Source organism: Somniosus microcephalus, chromosome 16, assembly GCF_052327205.1.
Source record: "Somniosus microcephalus isolate GS21.2 chromosome 16, FLI_Smic_1.0, whole genome shotgun sequence".
In the NCBI taxonomy this organism is placed as follows: Eukaryota; Metazoa; Chordata; class Chondrichthyes; order Squaliformes; family Somniosidae; genus Somniosus; species Somniosus microcephalus.
The window spans coordinates 4576431-4603843 of NC_141002.1; the positions used below are offsets into that span (position 1 = coordinate 4576431).

The 27413-nt window shown below is 50.6% G+C and overlaps 1 protein-coding gene across 4 annotated transcripts in view; it reads right to left on the bottom strand.

The window, feature by feature from the left end:
* Positions 1 to 27413, bottom strand: part of mical3a (microtubule associated monooxygenase, calponin and LIM domain containing 3a) — a 706722-nt gene that overhangs the window by 395475 nt on the left and 283834 nt on the right. For 3 of the 4 annotated variants that reach the window (XM_086008560.1, XM_086008562.1, XM_086008559.1), the window contains exon 16: positions 18047 to 18142. In XM_086008560.1, the coding sequence (XP_085864686.1) occupies positions 18047 to 18142 (96 nt within the window). Of the gene's footprint in view, positions 1 to 3796; positions 3884 to 6325; positions 6413 to 18046; positions 18143 to 27413 lie in introns of all 4 variants that reach the window. The other variant, XM_086008561.1, reaches the window with a different exon arrangement.

Sequence of the window (27413 nt, forward strand, 5' to 3'; positions counted from 1 at the left end):
ATGGCCAGGGTCAGTATCGAGGCCTTGTACCCGGCTGGGTTAACATGGCCAGGGTCAGTATTGGGGCCTTGTGCCAGGCTGGGTTAACATGGCCAGGGTCAGTATTGGGGCCTTGTGCCAGGCTGGGTTAACATGGCCAGGGTCAGTATCGAGGCCTTGTGCCAGGCTGGGTTAACATGGCCAGGGTCAGTATCGAGGCCTTGTGCCAGGCTGGGTTAACATGGCCAGGGTCAGTATCGAGGCCTTGTGCCAGGCTGGGTTAACATGGCCAGGGTCAGTATCGAGGCCTTGTGCCAGGCTGGGTTAACATGGCCAGGGTCAGTATCGAGGCCTTGTGCCAGGCTGGGTTAACATGGCCAGGGTCAGTATCGAGGCCTTGTACCCGGCTGGGTTAACATGGCCAGGGTCAGTATCGAGGCCTTGTACCCGGCTGGGTTAACATGGCCAGGGTCAGTAGCGAGGCCTTGTGCCAGGCTGGGTTAACATGGCCAGGGTCAGTAGCAAGGCCTTGTGCCAGGCTGGGTTAACATGGCCAGGGTCAGTAGCGAGGCCTTGTGCCAGGCTGGGTTAACATGGCCAGGGTCAGTATCGAGGCCTTGTGCCAGGCTGGGTTAACATGGCCAGGGTCAGTATCGAGGCCTTGTGCCAGGCTGGGTTAACATGGCCAGGGTCAGTATCGAGGCCTTGTGCCAGGCTGGGTTAACATGGCCAGGGTCAGTATCGAGGCCTTGTACCCGGCTTGGTTAACATGGCCAGGGTCAGTATTGGGGCCTTGTGCCAGGCTGGGTTAACATGGCCAGGGTCAGTATCGAGGCCTTGTACCAGGCTGGGTTAACATGGCCAGGGTCAGTATCGAGGCCTTGTACCCGGCTGGGTTAACATGGCCAGGGTCAGTATCGAGGCCTTGTACCCGGCTGGGTTAACATGGCCAGGGTCAGTATCGAGGCCTTGTGCCAGGCTGGGTTAACATGGCCAGGGTCAGTATCGAGGCCTTGTGCCAGGCTGGGTTAACATGGCCAGGGTCAGTATCGAGGCCTTGTGCCAGGCTGGGTTAACATGGCCAGGGTCAGTATCGAGGCCTTGTACCCGGCTGGGTTAACATGGCCAGGGTCAGTATTGGGGCCTTGTGCCAGGCTGGGTTAACATGGCCAGGGTCAGTATTGGGGCCTTGTGCCAGGCTGGGTTAACATGGCCAGGGTCAGTATCGAGGCCTTGTGCCAGGCTGGGTTAACATGGCCAGGGTCAGTATCGAGGCCTTGTGCCAGGCTGGGTTAACATGGCCAGGGTCAGTAGCGAGGCCTTGTACCAGGCTGGGTTAACATGGCCAGGGTCAGTGTCGAGGCCTTGTACCAGGCTGGGTTAACATGGCCAGGGTCAGTATTGGGGCCTTGTGCCAGGCTGGGTTAACATGGCCAGGGTCAGTATCGAGGCCTTGTACCCGGCTGGGTTAACATGGCCAGGGTCAGTATTGGGGCCTTGTGCCAGGCTGGGTTAACATGGCCAGGGTCAGTGTCGATGCCTTGTACCAGGCTGGGTTAACATGGCCAGGGTCAGTATTGGGGCCTTGTGCCAGGCTGGGTTAACATGGCCAGGGTCAGTATCGAGGCCTTGTACCCGGCTGGGTTAACATGGCCAGGGTCAGTATTGGGGCCTTGTGCCAGGCTGGGTTAACATGGCCAGGGTCAGTATCGAGGCCTTGTGCCAGGCTGGGTTAACATGGCCAGGGTCAGTATCGAGGCCTTGTGCCAGGCTGGGTTAACATGGCCAGGGTCAGTATCGAGGCCTTGTGCCAGGCTGGGTTAACATGGCCAGGGTCAGTATTGGGGCCTTGTGCCAGGCTGGGTTAACATGGCCAGGGTCAGTATCGAGGCCTTGTACCAGGCTGGGTTAACATGGCCAGGGTCAGTATCGAGGCCTTGTACCAGGCTGGGTTAACATGGCCAGGGTCAGTATCGAGGCCTTGTGCCAGGCTGGGTTAACATGGCCAGGGTCAGTATCGAGGCCTTGTACCCGGCTGGGTTAACATGGCCAGGGTCAGTATCGAGGCCTTGTGCCAGGCTGGGTTAACATGGCCAGGGTCAGTATCGAGGCCTTGTACCCGGCTGGGTTAACATGGCCAGGGTCAGTAGCGAGGCCTTGTACCCGGCTGGGTTAACATGGCCAGGGTCAGTATTGGGGCCTTGTACCCGGCTGGGTTAACATGGCCAGGGTCAGTAGTGGGGCCTTGTACCAGGCTGGGTTAACATGGCCAGGGTCAGTATCGAGGCCTTGTACCAGGCTGGGTTAACATGGCCAGGGTCAGTATCGAGGCCTTGTGCCAGGCTGGGTTAACATGGCCAGGGTCAGTATCGAGGCCTTGTGCCAGGCTGGGTTAACATGGCCAGGGTCAGTATCGAGGCCTTGTACCAGGCTGGGTTAACATGGCCAGGGTCAGTAGTGGGGCCTTGTACCCGGCTGGGTTAACATGGCCAGGGTCAGTATCGAGGCCTTGTGCCAGGCTGGGTTAACATGGCCAGGGTCAGTATCGAGGCCTTGTGCCAGGCTGGGTTAACATGGCCAGGGTCAGTATCGAGGCCTTGTACCAGGCTGGGTTAACATGGCCAGGGTCAGTAGCGAGGCCTTGTACCCGGCTGGGTTAACATGGCCAGGGTCAGTAGTGGGGCCTTGTACTAGGCTGGGTTAACATGGCCAGGGTCAGTAGCGGGGCCTTGTACTAGGCTGGATTAACATGGCCAGGGTCAGTAGTGGGGCCTTGTACTAGGCTGGGTTAACATGGCCAGGGTCAGTAGTGGGGCCTTGTGCCAGGCTGGGTTAACATGGCCAGGGTCAGTATTGGGGCCTTGTGCCAGGCTGGGTTAACATGGCCAGGGTCAGTAGTGGGGCCTTGTACCAGGCTGGGTTAACATGGCCAGGGTCAGTAGTGGGGCCTTGTACCAGGCTGGATTAACATGGCCAGGGTCAGTATTGGGGCGTTGTACCAGCCTGGGTTAACATGGCCAGGGTCAGTATCGAGGCCTTGTGCCAGGCTGGGTTAACATGGCCAGGGTCAGTATCGAGGCCTTGTACCCGGCTGGGTTAACATGGCCAGGGTCAGTATCGAGGCCTTGTGCCAGGCTGGGTTAACATGGCCAGGGTCAGTATCGAGGCCTTGTACCCGGCTGGGTTAACATGGCCAGGGTCAGTAGCGAGGCCTTGTACCCGGCTGGGTTAACATGGCCAGGGTCAGTAGCGGGTCCTAGTACCAGGCTGGGTTAACATGGCCAGGGTCAGTAGCGGGTCCTTGTACCAGGCTGGGTTAACATGGCCAGGGTCAGCAGCGGGTCCTAGTACCAGGCTGGGTTAACATGGCCAGGGTCAGTAGCGAGGCCTTGTACCCGGCTGGGTTAACATGGCCAGGGTCAGTAGCGGGTCCTAGTACCAGGCTGGGTTAACATGGCCAGGGTCAGTAGCGGGTCCTTGTACCAGGCTGGGTTAACATGGCCAGGGTCAGCAGCGGGTCCTAGTACCAGGCTGGGTTAACATGGCCAGGGTCAGTAGCGGGTCCTAGTACCAGGCTGGGTTAACATGGCCAGGCTAGCTAGCGGGTCCTTGTACCAGGCTGGGTTAACATGGCCAGGGTAGGTGGTGGAGCACAGAACAGCGAGTGTGATACACGACTCACGTAACAGAAAAGGGCGTGTGGTTATTGTTCACATACTGTTATGAGATCACTACTTGTGACGGCAGTGAGTTAAAAGCCAGTGAGCCGTACTGGGCAGTGACGTGCTGTGCAAAGCCCCCGACATCAGGGCAGTACCTGTCGGAGAGTGTTGAGTGATGGTACAGAGGGAGCAGCAGAGGCTTGGCTCCTGACCAGCTGCACATCTGCCGGCTTTACCTCATCCTGGAGAACAGAAGTCATACACAACAGGACAAAAAGAACAAATCCTCGTCACAGGAACCAAACTGCACCGAAAAGGCGGAACAGAGACTCATTTGGTGCCCAACTGATGGGAGCGAGAATTTTGCGATATAACACATAGGGCAGGGGGAGAGTCAGTATATAATAGACAGGATGGTCAAAGGTTTGGAATGTAATGCACACAGCAGCGAGTGATTGGGATCACAATCATCATGTGATGTTACAGCTAACGCCTAACTCGTCAATGGTACTGGATCAGCACTGCTCTCTCATACACTGCTATGAGTTGCTGCAGAGGGGCCAGGTTAGGTACAGCACATGTTAGATAGGAGAATAGGTTCTCTCGCTACACTGTCTCATTCAAGACTCCCAGGGCAGATACAGCATGGGTTAGACACAGAGTAAAGCTCCCTCTACACTGTCCCATCAAACACTCCCAGGGCAGGTACAGCACGGGTTAGATACAGAGTAAATCTCCCTCTACACTGTCCCATCAAACACTCCCAGGGCAGGTACAGCACAGGTTAGATACAGAGTAAATCTCCCTCTACACTGTCCCATCAAACACTCCCAGGGCAGGTACAGCACGGGTTAGATACAGAGTAAAGCTCCCTCTACACTGTCCCATCAAACACTCCCAGGGCAGGTACAGCACGGGGTTAGATACAGAGTAAAGCTCCCCCTACACTGTCCCATCAAACACTCCCAGGGCAGGTCCAGCACGGGTTAGATACAGAGTAAAGCTCCCCCTACACTGTCCCATCAAACACTCCCAGGGCAGGGACAGCACGGGTTAGATACAGAGTAAAGCTCCCTCTACACTGTCCCATCAAACACTCCCAGGGCAGGTACAGCACGGGTTAGATACAGAGTAAAGCTCCCTCTACACTGTCTCATCAAACACTCCCAGGGCAGGTACAGCACAGGTTAGATACAGAGTAAAGCTCCCTCTACACTGTCCCATCAAACACTCCCAGGGCAGGTACAGCACGGGTTAGATACAGAGTAAAGCTCCCTCTACACTGTCCCATCAAACACTCCCAGGGCAGGTACAGCACGGGTTAGATACAGAGTAAAGCTCCCTCTACACTGTCCCATCAAACACTCCCAGGGCAGGTACAGCACGGGGTTAGATACAGAGTAAAGCTCCCTCTACACTGTCCCATCAAACACTCCCAGGGCAGGTACAGCACGGGTTAGATACAGAGTAAAGCTCCCTCTACACTGTCCCATCAAACACTCCCAGGGCAGGTACAGCATGGGTTAGATACAGAGTAAAGCTCCCTCTACACTGTCCCATCAAACACTCCCAGGGCAGGTACAGCACGGGTTAGATACAGAGTAAAGCTCCCTCTACACTGTCCCATCAAACACTCCCAGGGCAGGTACAGCACGGGTTAGATACAGAGTAAAGCTCCCTCTACACTGTCCCATCAAACACTCCCAGGGCAGGTACAGCATGGGTTAGATACAGAGTAAAGCTCCCTCTACACTGTCCCATCAAACACTCCCAGGGCAGGTACAGCACAGGTTAGATACAGAGTAAAGCTCCCTCTACACTGTCCCATCAAACACTCCCGGGGCAGGTACAGCACGGGTTAGATACAGAGTAAAGCTCCCTCTACACTGTCCCATCAAACACTCCCAGGGCAGGTACAGCACGGGTTAGATACAGAGTAAAGCTCCCTCTACACTGTCCCATCAAACACTCCCAGGGCAGGTACAGCACGGGTTAGATACAGAGTAAAGCTCCCTCTACACTGTCCCATCAAACACTCCCAGGGCAGGTACAGCACGGGTTAGATACAGAGTAAAGCTCCCTCTACACTGTCCCTTCAAACACTCCCAGGGCAGGTACAGCACGGGTTAGATACAGAGTAAAGCTCCCTCTACACTGTCCCATCAAACACTCCCAGGGCAGGTACAGCACGGGTTAGATACAGAGTAAAGCTCCCTCTACACTGTCCCATCAAACACTCCCAGGGCAGGTACAGCACGGGTTAGATACAGAGTAAAGCTCCCTCTACACTGTCCCATCAAACACTCCCAGGGCAGGTACAGCATGGTCCACATCCACTGGAAACTAGACCGAACTGCCTAAAGGCATTTGATGTAGCACAGCTAAAGCTGTATGGAGTCCATGTCCCTGATGGGTCACTCTGCTGACACACACCACACTTCTTAGAACTACACGGTGATTAGCTGCGACAGTGAAGAGGTTAGAAAGGGGTTCTTGGCATTAATATTCAACCATTCAACATGACTAAATGCTGAATGATTTCCTGAATCTGGTGTAAAATAAGCACAGTGAGGAGACTGAGGGGGAACAATGAGTGGGTTAAGAGACACGAGTGGGGATCAGAAATCACCAACATCAGCCAGAGATACACGCATGCAGCTTGCAACGCCATGCTATGACGTCACCTGTGTGCAACGAGATGGCCCAGGAACAGGCCAGGGAAGCATTATAACTGTCTTGGGACAGGCTCGCAATTGCTGCTCATCTCTTCCCTTAGATCAGAAATACAGGGAGAGAAAACAGAGATGTTACAGCAGTACTATGGAGACTACAATACCGAGTCAGCTACAGATACAATCACAGTGCCAAGCTACCCAAATTACCCCTCATTCTGTCCATTACTGCACAGAGACATTAAGGTGCAGGGAAGGAGAATGTGTGGGAAGCATTCCAGTCCTGAGTCCAGAAAATACACTCTTCTTCAACACCAGCATCTGCTTCCACCATCATTACACAGAGTTACATAGAATGTACAGCACTGAAACAGGCCATTCGGCCCAACTGCTCTGTGCCGGTGTTTATGCTCCACAAGAGTCTCCTCTCATTTCTCTTCATTCAACACTATCAACATATCAGCAAATTTTTTCATCAAACACTCCCAGGGCAGGTACAGCACGGGTTAGATACAGAGTAAAGCTCCCTCTCCACTGTCCCATCAAACACTCCCAGGGCAGGTACAGCATGGGTTAGATACAGAGTAAAGCTCGCTCTACACTGTCCCATCAAACACTCCCAGGGCAGGTACAACACAGGGTTAGATACAGAGTAAAGCTCCCTCTACACTGTCTCATCAAACACTCCCAGGACAGGTACAGCACGGGTTAGATACAGAGTAAAGCTCCCTCTACACTGTCCCATCAAACACTCCCAGGGCAGGTACAACACGGGGTTAGATACAGAGTAAACCTCCCTCTACACTGTCTCATCAAACACTCCCAGGGCAGGTACAGCACAGGTTAGATACAGAGTAAAGCTCCCTCTACACTGTCCCATCAAACATTCCCAGGGCAGGTACAGCACGGGTTAGATACAGAGTAAAGCTCCCTCTACACTGTCCCATCAAACATTCCCAGGGCAGGTACAGCACAGGTTAGATACAGAGTAAAGCTCCCTCTACACTGTCCCATCAAACACTCCCAGGGCAGGTACAGCACAGGTTAGATACAGAGTAAAGCTCCCTCTACACTGTCCCATCAAACATTCCCAGGGCAGGTACAGCACGGGTTAGATACAGAGTAAAGCTCCCTCTACACTGTCCCATCAAACATTCCCAGGGCAGGTACAGCACAGGTTAGATACAGAGTAAAGCTCCCTCTACACTGTCCCATCAAACACTCCCAGGGCAGGTACAGCACGGGTTAGATACAGAGTAAAGCTCCCTCTACACTGTCTCATCAAACACTCCCAGGGCAGGTACAGCACAGGTTAGATACAGAGTAAAGCTCCCTCTACACTGCCCCATCAAACACTCCCAGGGCAGGTACAGCACATGATTGATACAGAGTAAAGCTCCCTCTACACTGTCCCATCAAACACTCCCAGGGCAGGTACAGTGCACATCAACTGTCTCAAACCCAGTCAAACTGTGACTCTGTTATCATCAGCATTGCATCAAATACTCAGCTTCTGAAAACAAGGCCCAGGGAAGTTGACTGAATTTTTTTCCTAACTTTTCACCCTGTCGGAAGAGGCCGGTGTCGGGAGCAGCAGGAGTGTAGTGAATATTTAAACTCACTTTCGTAGGCATTTTCTCAGAGGCCGGTCAATCTCGCAGACCAGCAGCGGCGTTCCAGAGCCACGCCACGATTCAAAAAGTGACGCAGGCAAGAGGAAGCAGCTGATTGGGTGAGTACGACCAGGTGAGTATTTATACTACTCTATAGTTTGACAGTTCAGGTTAATAGTTTATAAAGTTTAGATGGTCTTAATTTTTGTGGTTATAGTTTCTAAGGTCTCTGTTGTGTAGCGGGGAGTGCTCGTAAACAAGGGCCCTTGAGTATATCATTTAATTGTAGTGTAATTAGTGGCATTGATTTAATTTAATTTAATTAAAGGGTAAGTCATGGCAGCACAGCTCAGCCCTGTGGCATGCTCCTCCTGCACTATGTGGGCAATCAGGGACACTTCCTGTGTCCCTGATGACCATGTGTGCGGGAAGTGTATCCAGCTGCAGCTACCGGCAGACCGCATTGCAGTGCTGGAGCTGCGAATGGATACATACTGGAGCATTCGCGATGCTGAGGATGTCGTGGATATCACGATTAATCAGTTGGTCACACCGCAGGTAAAGGCTGCACAGGCTGGAAGGGAATGGGTGACCTCCAGGCAGAGTAGTCGGCGCAGGCAGGTAGTGCAGAGGTCCCCTGTGGCCATCCCCCTTTCAAACAGATATACCGCTTTGGATATTGTTGAGGGAGGTGGCAGCCAACTTCATGGCACCATGGGTGGTTCTGCTGCACAGGACGGGAGGAAAAAGAGCGGGAGAGCTATAGTGATACGGGATTCTATTGTAAGGGGAATAGATAGGCGTTTCTGCGACCGCAAACAAGACTCCAGGATGGTATGTTGCCTCCCTGGTGCAAGGGTCAAGGATGTCTCGGAGCGGCTGCAGGGCATTCTGGAGGGAGGGGGGGTGAACAGCCAGTTGTCGTGGTGCATATAGGTACCAACGATATAGGTGAAAACCAGGATGAGGTCTTAAAAGCTGAATATAGGGAGTTAGGAGGTAAATTAAAAAAATAGGACCTCAAAGGTAGTAATCTCAGGATTGCTACCAGTGCCACGTGTTAGTCAGAGTAGAAATAGAAGGATATTTCAGATGAATACATGGCTAGAGGAATGGTGCAAGGGGGAGGGATTCAAATTCCTGGGACATTGGAACCAGTTCTAGGGGAGGTGGGACCAGTACAAACTGGACGGTTTGCACCTGGGCAGGACCGGGACCGATGTCCTAGGGGGAGTGTTGGTAGTGCTGTTGGGGAGGGTTTAAACTAAAATGGCAGTGGGTCGGGAACCTGTGCAGGGAGATAGAGGAAAGGGAAGCAAGGATAGAAGCAAAAGACAGGAAGGAGAAAAGCAAAAGTGGCAGTCAGAGAAATCAAGGCTGTAAATCAAATATGTCCACAGTACATAATAATTCTAAAAGGTTTAAGAGTGTTAAAAAAAACAAGCCTGAAGGCTTTGTGTCTTAATGCGAGGAGCATTAGTAATAAGGTGGATGAATTAGCTGCGCAAATAGATGTAAACAGATATGATATAATTGGGAATACGGAGACATGGCTCCAGGGTGACCGAGGCCGGTAATTCAACATCCAGGGGTATTCAATATTCAGGAAAGACAGGCAAAAAGGAAAAGGAGGTGGGGTAGCATTGCTGGTTAAAGAGGTTAACACAATAGTAAGGAAGGATATTAGCTCTGATGATGTGGAATCTGTATGGGTAGAGCTGAGAAGGGGCAGAAAACGTTAGTGGGAGTTGTATACAGACCCCCAAACAGTAATGCTGAGGTTGGGGACGGCATTAAATGGGAAATTAGAGATGCGTGCAATAAGGGCACAGCAGTTATCATGGGTGACTTTAATCTACAGATAGATTGGGCTAACCAAATTAGTAACAATACTGTGGAGGAGGAATTCCTAGAGTGTATACGGGATGGTTTCCTGGACCAATATGTCGAGGAACCAACTAGAGATCAGGCCATCTTAGACTGGGTATTATGTAATGAGAAAGGATTAATTAGCTATCTTGTTATGCGAGGCCCCTTGGGGAAGCAGCAATCATAATATGATAGAATTCTTCATTAAGATGGAGAGTGAAGTATTTGACTCAGACTAGGGTCCTGAATTTAAATAAAGGAAACTACGATGGTATGAGGCGCGAGTTGGCTAGGATGGATTGGGGAACGTTACTTAAAGGGTTGACGGTGGATAGGCAATGGCAAACATTCAAAGACCGAATGGATGAGCTACAGAATTTGTTCATCCCTGTTTGGCATAAAAATAAAACAAAAAAGGTGACTCAACCGTGGCTAACAAGGGAAATTAGGGATAGTATAAGATCCAAGCAGAGGACATATAAATTGACCAGAAAAAGCAGTAAACCTGAGGATTGGGAGCAGTTTAGGATTCAGCAAAGGAGGACAAAGGGATTAATTAAGAGGGGGAAAATAGAGTATGAGAGTAAGCTTGCAGGGAACATAAAAGCTGACTGTAAAAGCTTCTATAGATATGTGAAGAGAAAAAGATTGGTGAAGTCAAGCGTTGGTCCCTTGCAGGGGAATTTATAATGGGGAACAAAGAAATGGCAGACAAATTAAATACATACTTTGGTTCTGTCTTCACAAAGGAGGACACAAATAACCTTCCAGAGATGTCAGGGAACATAGGGTCTAATGAGAGGGAGGAACTGAATGAAATCAGTATTTGTAGGGAAATGCTGTTAGGGAAATTGATGGGATTGAAGGCCAATAAATCCCCAGGGCCTGATAATCTACATCCTGGGGTACTTAAGGAAGTGGCCCTAGAAATAGTAGATGCATTGCTGGTCATCTTCCAAAATTATATAGACTCTGGAACAGTTCCCATGGATTGGAGGGTAGCTAATGTTACTCCACTGTTCAAAAAAGGTGGTAGAGAGAAAACAGGGAATTATAGACCTAACATCGATAGTGGGGAAAATGTTAGAGTCCATTATAAAAGATGTAATAGCAGAGCACTTGGAAAACAGCGACAGAATCGGACAAAGTCAACATGGATTTACAAAAGGTAAATCATGCTTGACTAATCTACTGGAATTTTTTGAGGATGTAACTGGTAGAATAGATAAGGGAGAACCAGTGGATGTGGTGTATTTGGACTTTCAGAAGGCTTTCGATAAGGTCCCGCATAAGAGATTAGCGTGCAAAGTTAAAGCACATGGGATTGGGGGTAAGGTACTGACTTGGATAGAGAACTGGTTGGCAGACAGGAAGCAAAGAGCTGGAATAAACGGCTCTTTTTCCAAGTGGCAGGCAGTGACTAGTGGGGTACCGCAAGGATCGGTGCTAGGACACCAGCTATTCACAATATATATAAATGATCTAGACGAGGGAACTAGATGTAATATCTCCAAGTTTGCAGACGACACAAAGCTGGGTGGGCATGTGTGCTGTGAGGAGGTTGCAGAGAAACTCCAGTATGATTTGGACAGGTTGGGTGATTGGGCAGATGCAGTATAATGTGGATAAATGTGAGGTTATCCACTTTGGTGGCAAAAACAGGAAGGCAGATTATTATTTGAACGGCAATAGATTGGGAAAAGGGGAAGTGCAACGAGACCTGGGTGTCCTTGTGCACCAGTCGCTGAAGGTAAGCACGCAGGTGCAGCAGGCGGTTAAGAAGGCAAATGGTATGTTGGCCTTCATAGCGAGAGGATTCGAATACAGGAGCAAGGATGTCTTGCTGAAGTTGTACAGGGAACTTGGTGAGACCACACCTTGATTGTGTGCAGTTTTGGTCGCCTTATCTGAGGAAGGATGTTCTTGCCATGGAGGGAGTGCAGCGAAAATTCATCAGACTGATACCTAGGATGGCAGGAATGATGTATGAAGAGAGATTGGGTCGATTGGGTTTGTATTCGCTAGAGTTTAGAAGAATGAGAGGGGATCTCATTGAAACTTATAAAATTCTAACAGGACTAGACAGACTAGATGCAGGAAAGATGTTCCCGATGGCGGGGGAGGGGGAGTCCAGAACCAGGGGTCACAGTCTAAGGATAAAGGGTAAGCCGTTTAGGACTGAGATGAGGACGAATTTCTTCACCCAGAGAGTGATGAACTTGTGGAATTCTCTACCACAGAGGGCGGTGGAGGCCAAGTCATTAAATATATTCAAGAAGGAGTTAGATATATTTCTTAAGGCTAAGGGATCAAGGGATATGGGGAGAAAGCAGGGACAGGGTACTGAGTTTAGATGATCAGCCATGATCTCCTTAAATGGTGGAACAGGCTCGAGGGGCCGAATGGCCTACTCCTGCTCCTATCTTCTATGTTTCTATGAATGCGGATCTTGTAATTAAGAGTTTAGCAGATCACTCAACTCCATAAAAACATAAGAAATAGGAGCAGGAGTAGGTTATGCGGCCTTTCGAGCCTGCTCTTCCATTCAATAAAATCATGGCCGATCTTCGATCTCAACTCCACTTTCCTGCCCGAGTTCCATATCCCTTGATTCCCTTAGAGTCCAAAAATCTATCTCAGCCTTGAATATACTCAACGACTCAGCATCCACAGCCCTTTGGGGTAGCGAATTCCAAAGATTCACAACCCTCGGAGTGAAGAAATTCCTCGTCTCAGTCTTAAATGGCCGACCCCTTATCCTGAGACTATGATCCCTAAGGGGAAAAACTGAGTAGCGCCCCCTTTGGGGTGCTAACTTCACCGGGGAAGCCACTGGAAGCCTCTTGGGTTTGTATTCGCTAGAGTTTAGAAGTGAATATCGCGCCATGGTTCTTAAAGAGGAGGGGCCTAGTGCAGTGCGACCCGGGGCCCAGCTGGGCCATCAGGGATCGGAGGGCCGGCAAAAAGGCCCGGCACTCAAGAGAAGTGCCGGGCTCACGGAGCGCAGCCGGCACTCTGCGGGGGGGCTGCAGAGGAGGCTGGGGACGGCAGAGGGGGCAGGTGCTGGCAGGCAGCCAGCAATAAAAATGGCCGCCCGGCACCTTCCCTTTAATTTGCGAAGCCCCGGCTGCAGGTAGCCCCCCTGACCCCATCAGGCATAGCGTCCGGCAGTAAGCCACGGGACGCTAACAGTTACCACCACCGCAAACCTCCTGCTGAATTTCGCGGAAGGCGTTGGCGGTGCCGCGCCCAGGCGCTAGTTGATTTCTGCCCCATTAACAGGAGGTGCAAAGCAACCTAATTTTTAGGCCCTAGTTCTAGACTCTCCAGCCAGGGAAAACATCCTCTCCGCATCTACCCTGTTAATCCCCGGGTATCTTATTTGTTTCAATGAGATCACCACCTGTCGCAGGCCCAGGCTGCAAGCTATGTCCTTCAGGACTCAGCCAGCTTGGTCGGTAGCACAAGTACTGACCAAGCTGTCCGAGTCCTGAAGGACATAGCTGCCAGTCTGGGCCTGCGACAGGTGGTGAGAGAACCAACAAGAGGGAAAAACCTACTTGGCCTCGTCCTCACCAATCTACCTGTCGCAGATGCATCTGTACAGGACAGCATTGGAAGCAGTGACCACCGCACAGTCCCGTCTTCACATTGAGGACACCCTCCATTCGTGTTGTGTGGCACTACCACCGTGCTAAATGTGATAGATTCAGAACAGATCTAGCAGCTCAAACCTGGGCACCAATGAGGTGCTGTGGGCCATCAGCAGCAGCAGAATTGTATTCCACCACAATCTGTAACCTTATGACCAACCCTGGTTCAATAAGGAGTGTAGAAGAGCATGCCAGGAGCAGCGCCAGGCATACCTAAAAATGAGGTGCCAACCTGGGGATGCTGCAACACAGGACTACATGCATGCTAAAAAGCAAAAGCAGCTTGCAAAAGACAGAGCTAAACGATCCCACAATCAACGGATCAGATCAAAGCTCTGCAGTCCTACCACATCCAGTCGTGAATGGTGGTGGACCATTAAACAACTAATGGGAGGAGGAGGCTCCATGAATATCGCAAACCTCAATGATGTTGGAGCCCAGCACGAGAGTGCAAAAGACAAAGCTGAAGCGTTTGCAACCATCTTCAGCCAGAAGAGCTGAGTGGATGATCCATATCAGCCTCCTCCCGAGGTTCCCACCATCACAGAAGCCAGTCTTCAGACAATTCGATTCACTCCACGAGATATCAAGAAACGGCTGAGTGCACTGGATACAGAAAAGGCTATGGGCCCCGACAACATCCCGGCTATCGTGCTGAAGACTTGCACTCCAGAACTAGCCGTGCCTCTAGCCAAGCTGTTCCAGTACAGCTAGAACACTGGCATCTATCCGACAATGTGGAAAACTACCCAGGTATGTCCTGTCCACAAAAAGCAGGACAAATCCAATCCGGCCAATTACGGCCCCATCAGTCTACTCTCAATCATCAGCAGTGCCATCAAGCAGCACTTACTCACCAATAACCTGCTCACTGATGCCCAGTTTGGGTTCTGCCAGGACCACTCGGCTCCCGACCTCATTACAGCCTTGGTCCAAACATGGACAAAAGAGCTGAATTCCAGAGGTGAGGTGAGAGTGACTGCCCTTGATATCAGGCAGCATTTGACCGAGTGTGTCATCAAGAAGCCCTCGTAAAACTGAATTCAATGGGAATTGTGGGGAAAACGCCACTGGCTGAAGTCATACCTAGCACAAAGGAAGGCGGTAGTGGTGGTTGAAGGTCAATCATCACAGCCCCAGGACATCGCTGCAGGAGTTCCTCAGGCCCAACCATTTTTAGCTGCTTCAATGACCTTCCCTCCATCATAAGGTCAGAAGTGGGGATGTTCGCTGATGATTGCAGTGTTCAGTGCCATTCACAACTCCTCAGATAATGAAGCAGCCCATGCCCGCATGCAACAAGACCTGACCTGGACGACGTTTAGGCTTGGGCTGGTAAGTGGCAGGTAACATTCGCGCCACACAAGTGCCAGGCAATGACTATCTCCAACAAGCGATTGTCTAACCACTGCCCCTTGACATTCAACAGCATTAGCATGGCTGAATCCCCCACCATCAACATCCTGGGGGTCACCATTGACAAGAAACTTAACTGGACCAACCACGTAAATACTGTGGCAACAAGAGCAGGTCAGAGGCTAGGTATTCTGCAGCGAGTGTCTCACCTCCTGACTCCCCAAAACCTTTCCACCATCTACAAGGTGCAAGTAAGGAGTGTGATGGAATACTCTCCACTTGCCTGGATGAGTGCAGCTCCAACAACACTCAAGAAGCTCGACACCATCCAGGACAAAGAAGCCCACTTGATTGGCACCCCATCCACCACCTTAAACTTTCACTCCCTCCATCTCCAGAGTACCATGGCTGCAGTGTGTGCCATCTACAAGATGCATTGCAGCAACTCGCCAAGGCTTCTTTGGCAGCACCTCCCAAACCCGCGACCTCTGCCACGTAGAAGGACATGGGCAGCAGATGCATGGGAACACTGCCACCTCCAAGTTCCCCTCCAAGTCACACACCATCCTGACTTGGAAGTATATTGCCGTTCCTTCATCGTCACTGGGTCAAAATCCTGGAACTCCCTCCCTAACAGCACTGTGGGAGTACCTTCACCACACGGACTGCAGCGGTTCAAGAAGGTGGCTCACCACCACCTTCTCAAGGGCAACTAGGGATGGGCAATAAATGCTGGCCTTGCCAGCGACGCCCACATCCCATGAACGAATTAAAAAAAAATTCTTCTAAACTCAGAGGGGGAGAAATTCGGTTGTTAGCGCCACCGATTAACGCCTAAAGAGGCCGAGAAGTGGGGCGCTAGCCAATTTCCGGGCGGGCGCAAGGCGCCTAGCGCCTCGCCCCATATTGAGCATGCATTTAGCGCCGGCCCTAAATCTTAGCGCCCGCTCATGGGCGCAGGCTGATTATGACGTCATTTGAGTGTGCAACGCCTTTTGGGCGCCCTGGACCGGAAATTCAGTGGCGCCCCCCTCCGTAGCGCCTGGCGCTAATAGTGACAGCTTACCTGGGCCTTACCAAGTCGCTCTCAGGCTGGAGGAGCGTTATTTAAAGGGGACTGGTGTGGTTTAAAAGCAGCATGCCATTTTTGGAGCACAACTTCCTCGAGAGCTACAAAGAGTTGCTGAGCTGCACACTGAGAGCTATTTGACCACTGAGCCAGCGCAGGCAGACGATCTTTAGCCTTCTGACCATCACCTTGCTGTTGGTGAGCCTTGACAACAGGGAACCTTCCTGTGGACACTTATTATGGGGGCTGCATTGGAGGAGAACGTCCTGCTGCTGAATCATCTGGAAAGGGCACTGAGACGCTGGGAGAGGGGGGCGGGCATGGCCAGACGGAGGTGGGCCAACAGACGTCGCCACAGCAGACCTTACGCTGGCAGGGTTTTCCAACAGCACTTTTCCTACATGACCATGCCGGAGGAGCAGTGTGTCAGAAGGCTGCGATTTAGAAAGGAGGTAGTGACTGAGCTGTGCCAGCTGCTTCAGCCAGATTTGTAGCCTCAGATAAGGTGCAGGACATCTCTGTCGGTGGCTGAGAAGATGCCTGCTGGCCTGAACTTCTACGCAAGCGGCTCTTCTCAGGCTGCGCGTCAGAGGCTGATCAGAAGTAGCTTCTAGGCCCTTCTCACAGAATGCTTGCTGCCATTCCAAGAACAGGAATGGAACCGGTCTGATACCCCCAAGCCTGTGAGGGGCAAGATGCATGTAAATAGCAGGCATGGCCATTGTAAATGAAGAAAGTGTTTCATTAAACAAAATGTGGTTCCTTCAAACATGAGAAAGCTATGGCAGCAGAAAGCAAAACTAATACACTGACACATAACTGCCTCTCACACCTGGGAGACTGTCCAAAACATAAATCACATTCCGACCATCTTCCTTGGCCTTGATTCCACTGCGCCAACCAAAGCATCCAATGCCCCATCAGTGAGGCGTTCCGCCCTCTGCCTCACCCTTTCCATGTCTTGCTAGGCTGGTGCGCCACAGGAAGGCTCCCACCGCTTTGAAGGCCTACAAGGCAGTGAGTGTGTCTGGTGAAGCCAATTGACCTGCCCCTTTAAGAGCTGGCCGGTGCCAGTGTGTCTCAGGGAAAGTGATTATCGACAGCACCCTCGCTGCGCCCCGCCGCCGCGAAATTGGGTTGCACCGCCGGGTTAGCGCCTTAAGAGTAGCGTGCAGCGCCTGATTTAGCGCCGCAATCACCTTTAGGGGCGCTGCAACCCAATATCGCGCTAGGTGGCGCTAAATTGCGCCTGGCGCTAACCTTTGCGCATCGCCAGGACTAGCGCCCCAAACGCGGCTATACCGAATTTCTAGGCCAGAGTATCGGCCCAATCTGCTCAATCTCTCCTCATAGGGCAACCCTCTCATCCCAGGGATCGCTCTAGTGAACTTTCATTGGACTGCCTCGAAGACATGTATATCCTTCCTCAGATAAGGAGACCAAAACTGTGCCCAGTACTCCAGGTGTGGTCTCACCAAGGCTCTGTACAATTGTAGCAAGACTTCCTTACTCTTATACTCCAACCCCTTGCAATAAAGCCCAACATGCCATTTGCCTTCCTAATTGCTTGCTGTGCCTGTATGCTAACTCTGTGTTTCCTGCACCAGGACACCCAAATCTCTCTGAACACCAACATTTAATAGTTTCTCACCATTAAAAAAATATTGTTTTTCTATTCTTCCTGCCAAAGTGAATAATCTCACACTTTCCCACATCTGCCACCTTATTGTCCACTCACTGAACCTGTCTATATCCCTTTGCAGACTCTGTGTTCTCCTCACAGCTTACTGTCCCACCTAGCTTTGTATCGTCAGCAAACTTGGATACATTACACTCACTCCCTTCATCTAAGTCATTACTATAAATTGTAAATAGCTGAGGGCAAGCACTGGCCCTTGCGGCACCCCACCATTTCCAGCTAGGATGATGTCTGTTGTCTGTTTTGCCTGATGCACTTTCCAGGCACACATTCAGTTTGTATTCAAGTGAAATCCTTGTACTCTCATTATGTGCGTCATCAATATACAGCCTCTGACAGTCAGCTTGGAAGCAAAAATCTCCGAAACTTACCGTCCTCCCAGTGAGGGTCCTGTGGTCTGAAGGCCGGCAACAGCACAGCTTAACCGTTAAACAATCAGTACACATGGGCTTTGGAGCATAGGTGCATATTTACCTGTTTCCACTGAGGAACAGCAGTGAGTTGTGGGGCATCCCTTTGTCTGCTGTAGGGCTGCTGGGCAAGATGTTCTTGCGATGAGTGGTTTGGCCGCTGTCAGCATGGAGTGATGATGTTTAGTCAAGGGGAGAGGGGGAAGCAGAGAGCAGGGGTAGAGGAAAGTGGTCAAGCAACAGAGTAACAGTAGCAAAAAAAAAAGCAAGGGTCCGTGGCAAGCAGAACAAGATGAGACAGACAAAAGAAAAAAAACGGGAGAATTAAAACATGTTTAAAAATGTCAGGCACTCGTTTGAAATTAGGCTTATTTGGGATTCAGGAGAAGCCTCGGCAATGTAAAATCACTGGCACCCAATCAACAAGACTGCTTCACATTGACGTTTACAAAAGGAAATAATCCACAGCCAGCTATAACGGCACCGTCTCACCTTCATCACTCACAGCAGCACAGACATCTCACTGAAGCAGCAGGACAGTTCTATTCAATTGTCAGATATTCCCGAGGGGGTTACCGGGGGGGTTACTTGGGGTGGATTATCAGGGGGTTACTCAAGGAGGTTACCAGGGGTTACCCGGGGGTTACCAGGTGCTGACTTTCCACTTCGCACACCTGGGCTCAAATCTAACCTGAAAGGATAGCATCAAGTATCTGCTGCTGCCTTTAACCATCTCTTCTAACTTTGTAATGGTAAATGGTTCCCTCCCTTTCAAAACTGCGGTCATGACCCCCCCCCGCCTCCACCCTCAAAAAATTCACCCTCAACCCCTTTGTCCTGGCAAACTATCAGCCCATCTCCAACCACCTGTTCCTCTCCAAAGTCCTTGAATGTGTTGTCGCCTCCCAAATCTGTTCCCATCTTTCCTGCAACTCCATGGCTGGAATTTTCCTCACTGAGTCAGGTCGAGTGTGTGCGGGCCTCGTAGCAGGTCGGTACCACGATGTATTGATCAGCCCGCTCCTCAGAGCGACCTTAGCGTAATGGCCCCTATTAAGGCAGACCTGCGCGTTTCCCGGCCCTATTAAATGGTGCGAATCTGATGACGTCATCGATGACTCATTTCTGGCAGGGATATTTAAAGCAGCATTGGCCACAACGCAGGCTCATGTCGGAGTGTGGAGGGAGGAATGGAGAGGAGTGTCTTGTTGTGCAGAAATAGAAAAATTACTTCACAAAGACAGAGGGCTGCACCCCACTTTTCCAATGACTCTCTACATCTGCTTCTGGAGGGAGTCAGTGCACGCAGGGAGGTCCTCTTCCCTGCTGATGAGCGGAAGAGACCACCCCAGGAGACAAAAAGAGCCTGGCTGCAAACTGCTGAGGTGGTGAACAGCAGGGATGTCGTAAGGCAGACCTGGGTACAGTGCCGGACCTGGGTACAGTGCCGGACCTGGGTACAGTGCCGGAAGTGCTTCAGCGGTTTGATGAGATCAGGAAAGGTGAGTGCAAAGCCACACACCTTCATCCTACTGTGCCACTCATCACATCCCCATCACTCTGTCTTCCCAAGCCTACTCCTGCACATCCTTACTCACACCAACATACCTTGCACCTCATCCATCCTTCTCTCTCTCTCTCTCCAGGTACATACTCACATCCCCATATGACTAACCACCCCTTACACTCACCTTCATCCTAATGCAATCATATCAACTAACACCACAGAAGGAGGCCATTTGGCGTTGGCACCACAGTCCCTCCTAGTCAATCTCTACAGATGTAACCCACACAATCCTTACACTCACGCCATCACTCTCACTCAAACTTCTCTTCTTTCCCTCCTTGCAGAAGAGAACAGACAACAACAGGGAGGGAGAGAACTGGAGGTGGCCCTCCATCCTTCAACACTTTAACTGTAGCAGAGGAGTTGGCCCTGGAGGTCTCAAGAGCTGCGGAGCTGCTGGCGGTGTTAGACAAAGAGAGGGGGGCCTCACAGCAACCTGGTGACAGAATTACATCACATACAGTCATATGATGACTGATGTCAGCAGCCAGTGAACATTCATCATGTGCATAATGGTGTAGTTAACCATTCTTAATATAACATTTCTAAATCATCTCTTTATTCTCCCACAGGTCCATCAAGAGCACCCCCTCCACTTTCCAGCCAGAGGAGGAAGACAACTCCTCAGTGGAGCCTCCAGCTTCTGAGGGTGCACCATCACCAGAGACAAGCACACCCAACACCAGTACGCACACCTCGGTGGGTCCTATAGAGTAGTGTTGTCACCTGGTGCCTCACACTTCACAATTGAGCAAGAGCAGATGGTGTTGACAGGGACAGCAGTGGAGACTCCTCGCCGGAGGACGCAGGACGCTCCCAGCTCTGCTCAGTTGCATGCAGACGCTCAGCCTCGGGGGCCATCGAAAAAGAGGATGATCCTGGAGTGGCAGCAAGAAGTGCAGGAGGCTCTAGCAGGTTTTGCAGCTGCGATGTCTGCAAATGTGCAGAGAATGGAGGAGTCTATCTCCAACCATGTCGCAGGCGATGGGGATGGTATGCTCTTCCATGGAAAGGATGGCCACCTGCATGGAGAAGCTAATGCGCCAGTCACATGAGCACAAGCTAACTACGGACAACAGATGGCAGAGGATCATAGACCTCCTCTCTAGGGGGGGTCTAAACATAGACTTGGGTCCTCAGCACACCACTGCTGTGCAGCAAGGTGCTCTCCAGCTCCTTGCTAGCCGGGAAGTGCGGGTGGCCCATGACAGGGATGATGTTGAGAGCAAGTAATCAGGAAGACAAATGGAATGTTGGCCTTTATTGCAAGGGGGCTGGAGTATAAAAGCAGGGAAGTCCTGCTACAACTGTACAGGGTGTTGGTGAGACCACACCTGGAGTACTGCGTACAGTTTTGGTCTCCTTATTTAAGGAGGGATATACTTGCTTTGGAGGCAGTTCAGAGAAGGTTCACGAGGTTGATTCTGGAGATGAGGGGTTTGACTTATGAAGAAACGTTGAGCAGGTTGGGCCTATACTCATTGGAGTTTAGAAGAATGAGAGGTGATCTTATTGAAACATATAAGATACTGAGGGGGCTCGGCAAGATAGATGCAGAGAAGATGTTTCCCCTCATGGGGGAATCTAGAACTAGGGGGCATAGTTTCAGAATAAGGGGTCACCCATTTAAAACAGAGATGAGGAGGAATTTCTTCTCTCAGAGGGTCGTGAATCTGTGGAATTCTCTACCCCAGAGAGTTGTGGGGGCTGGGTCATTGAATATATTTAAGGTGGAGATAGACAGATTTTTGAACAATAAGGGAGTGAAGGGTTATGGGGAGCGGGCAGGGAAATGGCCCAAGATCAGATCAGCCATGATCCCATTAAATGGCGGAGCAGGCTCGAGGGGCCAAATGGCCGACTCCTGCTCCTATTTCTTATGTTCTTATGCACCTCGTAGAAGTATGCGTAAGAGAAAAATGACACAGAAGTATATGCACAAGGGTAAGCACATTGGTGTTTAAAGAAGTGTTATTGTTAAGGTTCCGTTACTGTTATGACACGTATAAAAAGTATTGATTTTCACCACTTTCAGGTCATGCCCATTTTTGTCTACTACTTTGGAAGTGGCTTTGTGAGTTGGAGTGAATGGTGAGACATAACATTACCTTTAGCAATGGGGGTCAGTGTGAAAGGAATGGCTTGTTCATTGTAGGGATGCTTTATGGTGTTGTTGGTGGGGGGGGGATTCTTGACACAGCATTTGGCAGCCATATGGGTGCAATGCAAGAAGTTAATTAAATCTGGCCATGACGAGGCCATTCCTGGCCTCCCGGGCAGCAATGGCCTCTGATCCTCAGGTTCCTCCCGCTCCTCCTCCTCGTCTTCCAGCTAATGCTCCTCCTCCCAAGAGGCTGTGCGCTCTGCGTCTTGCTCCTCATGCAGCTCCAATCCTCAGTGCTGTGCTATGTAGTGCAGCGCGCAGCAGATGACGATGATTCTGGAAACCCTGGCTGGTGCGTACTGAAGGCCCCTCCAGCTCTTTCAAGGCATCTGAAGCGCATCTTCAGCATGCCGATTGCTTGCTCTATGACACATTTGGTGGACATGTGGCTTTCATTATAACGCTCCTCAGCCTCATTGCTTGGCCTCCTCAAGGGTGCCATGAGCCCTTGTCTCCAAGCAGCTAGCCGGTAAGTCTTTTTGGCGGTGCAAAGAGCTGAGGGAGGGTGGACTGGCGCAGGACAAAAGAGTCATGATAGCTGCCAGGGAATTTGGGGCAGACATGCATGATGATCTTCCTATCGTTGCAGACGAGCCGAACACTGAGTCAGTGGAAGCCCTTGCGGTTCACAAACACTCCTGGGTGATGCCCTGATGGCCACATGTGTACAGTCGATGATGCCCTGCACCCGTGGGAAGCCAGCCAGAGTGGCAAAGCCGAGCACACACTCAGTAACACTGGCTTCATCAGTAGCCAATTTGACATAATTGGCTGACTTGTTAAACATGGCATCAGTGACCTGTGTGATGCATTTGTGGGTGCCTGACTGTGAGGTGCCACAAATGTCTGCTGCAGATTCCTGGAAGGAGCCTGAGGCGAAGAAGTTGAGGGCGGTGGTGACTTTGACAGCCAGTGGTAAGGTGTGTCCACCAGGTTCTTTGGGTTGTAGGACTTGCTCCAGCTGCGACGACCTGGCGCGACAGCCTGAGCCTCCTTTGGCACTGCTGCTCAGTCATGTTGAGGAAACTTATCCTCTGCCTGTACACCCTGTGTTGGGGGTATCGCCTCCAGCGCGGTGCAGCCCTGCACTAATGCCCTCTGTCCTATGGAGCATCAGGTTGTGGCGTTGTTGCTGCTAGTGTGCCTGCTGCTGGTGGTGTTGGGGTTTATCCTGGTCCAATTCTGAGGACCAGGGTGAGACAGTATAAGCTGCACCCATGCTCATGTAATAGATGGCAGGTCAAGTAGAGATCAGAGGAGCAATCTGTCAATGTTGTGATAGTTACTAGCAATGTGGTGGAAGTAGCTTCCGAGGATGTAGAAAAGACTTGCAAACTCTAGACACCTAAATCTGTGCTCAAAATGGAGTCAGCAAAAGCCTTTCCCATAGGCAAGTAAGCAGGTGTATTTATTGGAATTTCCATGCTCTGCATTAATGGCCTTGATCAATGGCCACTGAACTTCCGCCTCAGACATGGTTCATGAGCTGCGTGACTCCCGTGATCATCCGGTGAAATTCAAAAGGTCTGATTAAAATCCCTAAGAGTCTCTCAACAAGGATTTAATAAGATTAATTAGGTCGCCCGGCTCTGCCATTTGGGTCCAGCCACTTGCAAACGCGCCCGAGTTAAAGGCGCGAGGAGGCGGAATAAAGGCGCATTGCCGACGCGCTCCCATTTTTCTGCAACTTTTACTACCGACTCGCCTCCAAACCCGCAAGCACGTCAGCAGGAAAATTCCGGCCCATGTTTAAATCTCTCCAATCAGGTTTCCGCCCCTGCCACAGCACGAAACAGTCCTAATTAAAGTAACAAAACGTCCTAGGTGACTGTAGTTCATTATCCCTCCAAGTCCTTCTCGACCTCTGCGGCCTTTTGACACATTCTCTTCCAACATCTCTCACCGCTGTCCAGCCTCGCCTGGTTCCACTCTTACCTATCCAATCATTGCCAGAGAATCTCCTGCAATGTCTTCTCTTCCCAACCCCGCACCATTACCTCTGAAGTCCCCCAAGTATCTATCCTTGGCCCCCTCCTATTTCTCATCCACATGCTGCCCCTCAGCAACATCATCCGAAAACACAACGTCTGGGCTTGACAGCTCCACTGTATCTGATTTGTCACACTGCTTGTCCGACAGCCAGTCCAAGCCACAAGTTCCTCAAACTGAACATTGGGAAGACCAAAGCCATTGTCTTCAGCCTCCACCACAAACTCCATTCCTTAGATACCGATTCCATTCCCCTCCTTGGCCACTACCTGAGGCTGAACCAGACTGTTCACAATCTCAGAGTGAACCTACTTGACCCCAACCAGAGCTTCCAACCCCATACCCTCTTCATCACAAAGACCGCCTACTTCCACCTCCATAACATTACCCGTCTCCACCCCTGCCTCGACCCATCTGCTGCTGAAACCTCCAGACTCGACTATTCCAACACTCTCCTGGCCGGCCTCCCAGCTTCCACCCTCCGTAAACTGGAGCTCATCCCAAACTCGGCTGCTCGTGTCCTAACTCGCATCCAGTCTCATTCACCTGTCGCCCCCTGTGCTCACTGACCTACATTGGCTCCCAGTCCCCCAATGTCTCCAAGTTAAAATTCTCATCCTTGTTTTCAAATCCCTCCATGGCCTCGCCCTCCCGATCTCTTTAACCTCCTCCAGCTCTGTAACCCTCAGCGATCTCTTTGTTCCTCCAACTTTGGCATCACTGATTTTCATTGCTCCACCATTGGCGGCTGTGCTTTCAGCTACCTAGGCCCTAAGCTCTGGAATTCCCTCCCTAAACATGTCTGCCTCTCACCTCTCTCCTCCTTTAAGACCCTACTTAAAACTTACTTCTTTGAACAAGCTTTTAGTCATCCCTCCTAATATTTCCTTCTTTGGCTTGATGTCAATGTTTCTCTGATTATGCTCCTGTGGAGCACCTTCGGACCTTTTTCCTGTGTTAAAGATGCAACAAGTTGCTGTTGTTGGTATAACTGCCCCTTCCTCTTCTAATGATACTCCTCATTCTGTGCCCTCGGTTACTGACTCACCAATCAGTAGAAACAACCTGCTCAAAACCTTTACTAGATTCTGCCTTATCCTTCATTATAATCTATCTTCTCTGCCCCCTTTCCACGGCTCCAACACGCTTCATAAAATGGGATCCCCAGAACTGCACCCCCAATACTCCAGCTGTGACCAGTATAAATTCCTTGCTTTAACATTCAATGCGCCTGCATAAATCCCAGAGTCCCATTTGTCTTCTTTAAGGCCTTTTCCATCTTTAAGATCGCCGTATTTGCATCCCTAAAATTTGTCAATTCCCCGACTCTATTTACACTCTTATCCTGTAGGGTGCACTCCTTTCACTATTCATTTTCCCAAAATGTACAACTTCATGTTTCTCTATTAAACTGGAGCTGCCACCGATCTGCCCCTCGGCTAACCTGCCTACATCCTCCGGCAATGTCCTACATTCTTCCTTGCAGTTTTCCATACCATCAGCAGATTTCAATATTACTGCTCTTCTGCCCAATCATTGATACAAATGGAGAAAAGAATCTTGATCCTTGAGACAACTATCACCCACAACCCACCACTCCAAAATAAGATCCACTTATAACTACTCTTCTGCTTTCTGCCCCATAATCATCCCTATTTCCATGCTACTGCAATCCCTAAATACCATGCACACTATCTTTTGTAACAAGGCTTTTACTTGGTACAATATCAAATACTTTTTGAATATCCCCACCCCATTCCAGGATCCCCTCCCCATTCGGGAAACATATCCCCATTCCAGGGTCCCCTCCCCATTCGAGAAACATATCCCCATTCCAGGATCCCTTCCCCATTCGAGAAACCTCTCCCCATTCCAGGATCCCTTCCCCATTCGAGAAACATATCCCCATTCCAGGATCCCTCCCCATTCGGGAAACATATCCCCATTCCAGGATCCCTTCCCCATTCGAGAAACATATCCCCATTCCAGGATCCCTTCCCCATTCGAGAAACATAACCCCATTCCAGGATCCCTTCCCCATTCGAGAAACATATCCCCATTCCAGGATCCCTTCCCCATTCGAGAAACCTCTCCCCATTCCAGGATCCCTTCCCCATTCGAGAAACATATCCCCATTCCAGGATCCCTTCCCCATTCGAGAAACATATCCCCATTCCAGGATCCCTTCCCCATTCGAGAAACCTCTCCCCATTCCAGGATCCCCTCCCCATTCGAGAAACCTCTCCCCATTCCAGGATCCCTCCCCATTCGGGAAACATATCCCCATTCCAGGATCCCTTCCCCATTCGAGAAACATATCCCCATTCCAGGATCCCTTCCCCATTCGAGAAACATATCCCCATTCCAGGATCCCTTCCCCATTCGAGAAACATATCCCCATTCCAGGATCCCTTCCCCATTCGAGAAACATATCCCCATTCCAGGATCCCTTCCCCATTCGGGAAACATATCCCCATTCCAGGATCCCTCCCCATTCGAGAAACATATCCCCATTCCAGGATCCCTCCCCATTCGAGAAACATATCCCCATTCCAGGATCCCTTCCCCATTCGAGAAACATATCCCCATTCCAGGATCCCTCCCCATTCGAGAAACATATCCCCATTCCAGGATCCCTCCCCATTCGAGAAACATATCCCCATTCCAGGATCCCTCCCCATTCGAGAAACATATCCCCATTCCAGGATCCCTTCCCCATTCGAGAAACATATCCCCATTCCAGGATCCCTTCCCCATTCGAGAAACATATCCCCATTCCAGGATCCCTCCCCATTCGGGAAACATATCCCCATTCCAGGATCCCTTCAGCATTCTCCAATTCCCCTTCCAGGACCCCTTTAGAAACCCCTCCCAATCCCATGGTACCCGTCCCATTCTAGGATCGCTACACTTTCCATGATCTCCTTCCCATTCCAGGAAGCCATCCCCATTCGAGAAACCTCTCCCCATTCCAGAACCACTTCCCAATTCAAGGATCTATTTGCCATTCCAAAATTGCTTCGCCATTCCAGTATCCCCCTCCCAATTGCAGGATCACTTCCCCATTCCAGTAACCCTTCCTATTCCAGGATTCCTTTGGCATTCTAGGATCCGCTCCCCATTCCAGGAAACCCGCCCAATTCCAAAATCCTATCCCTATTCTAGAAACCCCTCTCCATTCCAAGATCACTCCCCATTCCAGGATATACTCCCCATTCTGACCACAACCCTTTCTCTTACCCCAGTCTACTTTAGAATAGTTAAAGTCCCCTGAGCATAACCCAGAATCATAGAATGATACAGCACAGAAGGAGGCCATTCGGCCCGTCGTGCCTGTGCCAGCTCTTTAAAAGAGCTCTCCAATTAGTCCCACTCCCCTGCTCTTACCCCCATGGCCCTGCAAACGTTTCCGCTTCGAGTATTTATCCAATTTCCCTTTTGAATCTGCTTCCACCACTCTAACAGCAGTGCATTCCAGATCATAAAAACTCACTGCGTAAAAAAATTATCCTCATATCGCCCCTGGTTTTGCCAATTGCCTTAAATCTGTGACCCATGGTTACTGACCATTCTACCACTAGAAACAGTACTCTTTATTTACTCTATCAAACCCCTTCATGATTTGAACACCTCTATCAAATCTCCCCTTAACTATCTCTGCTCTAGGGAGAACAAGCCCAGCTTCTCCAGTCTCTCCACAAGTTCCTCATC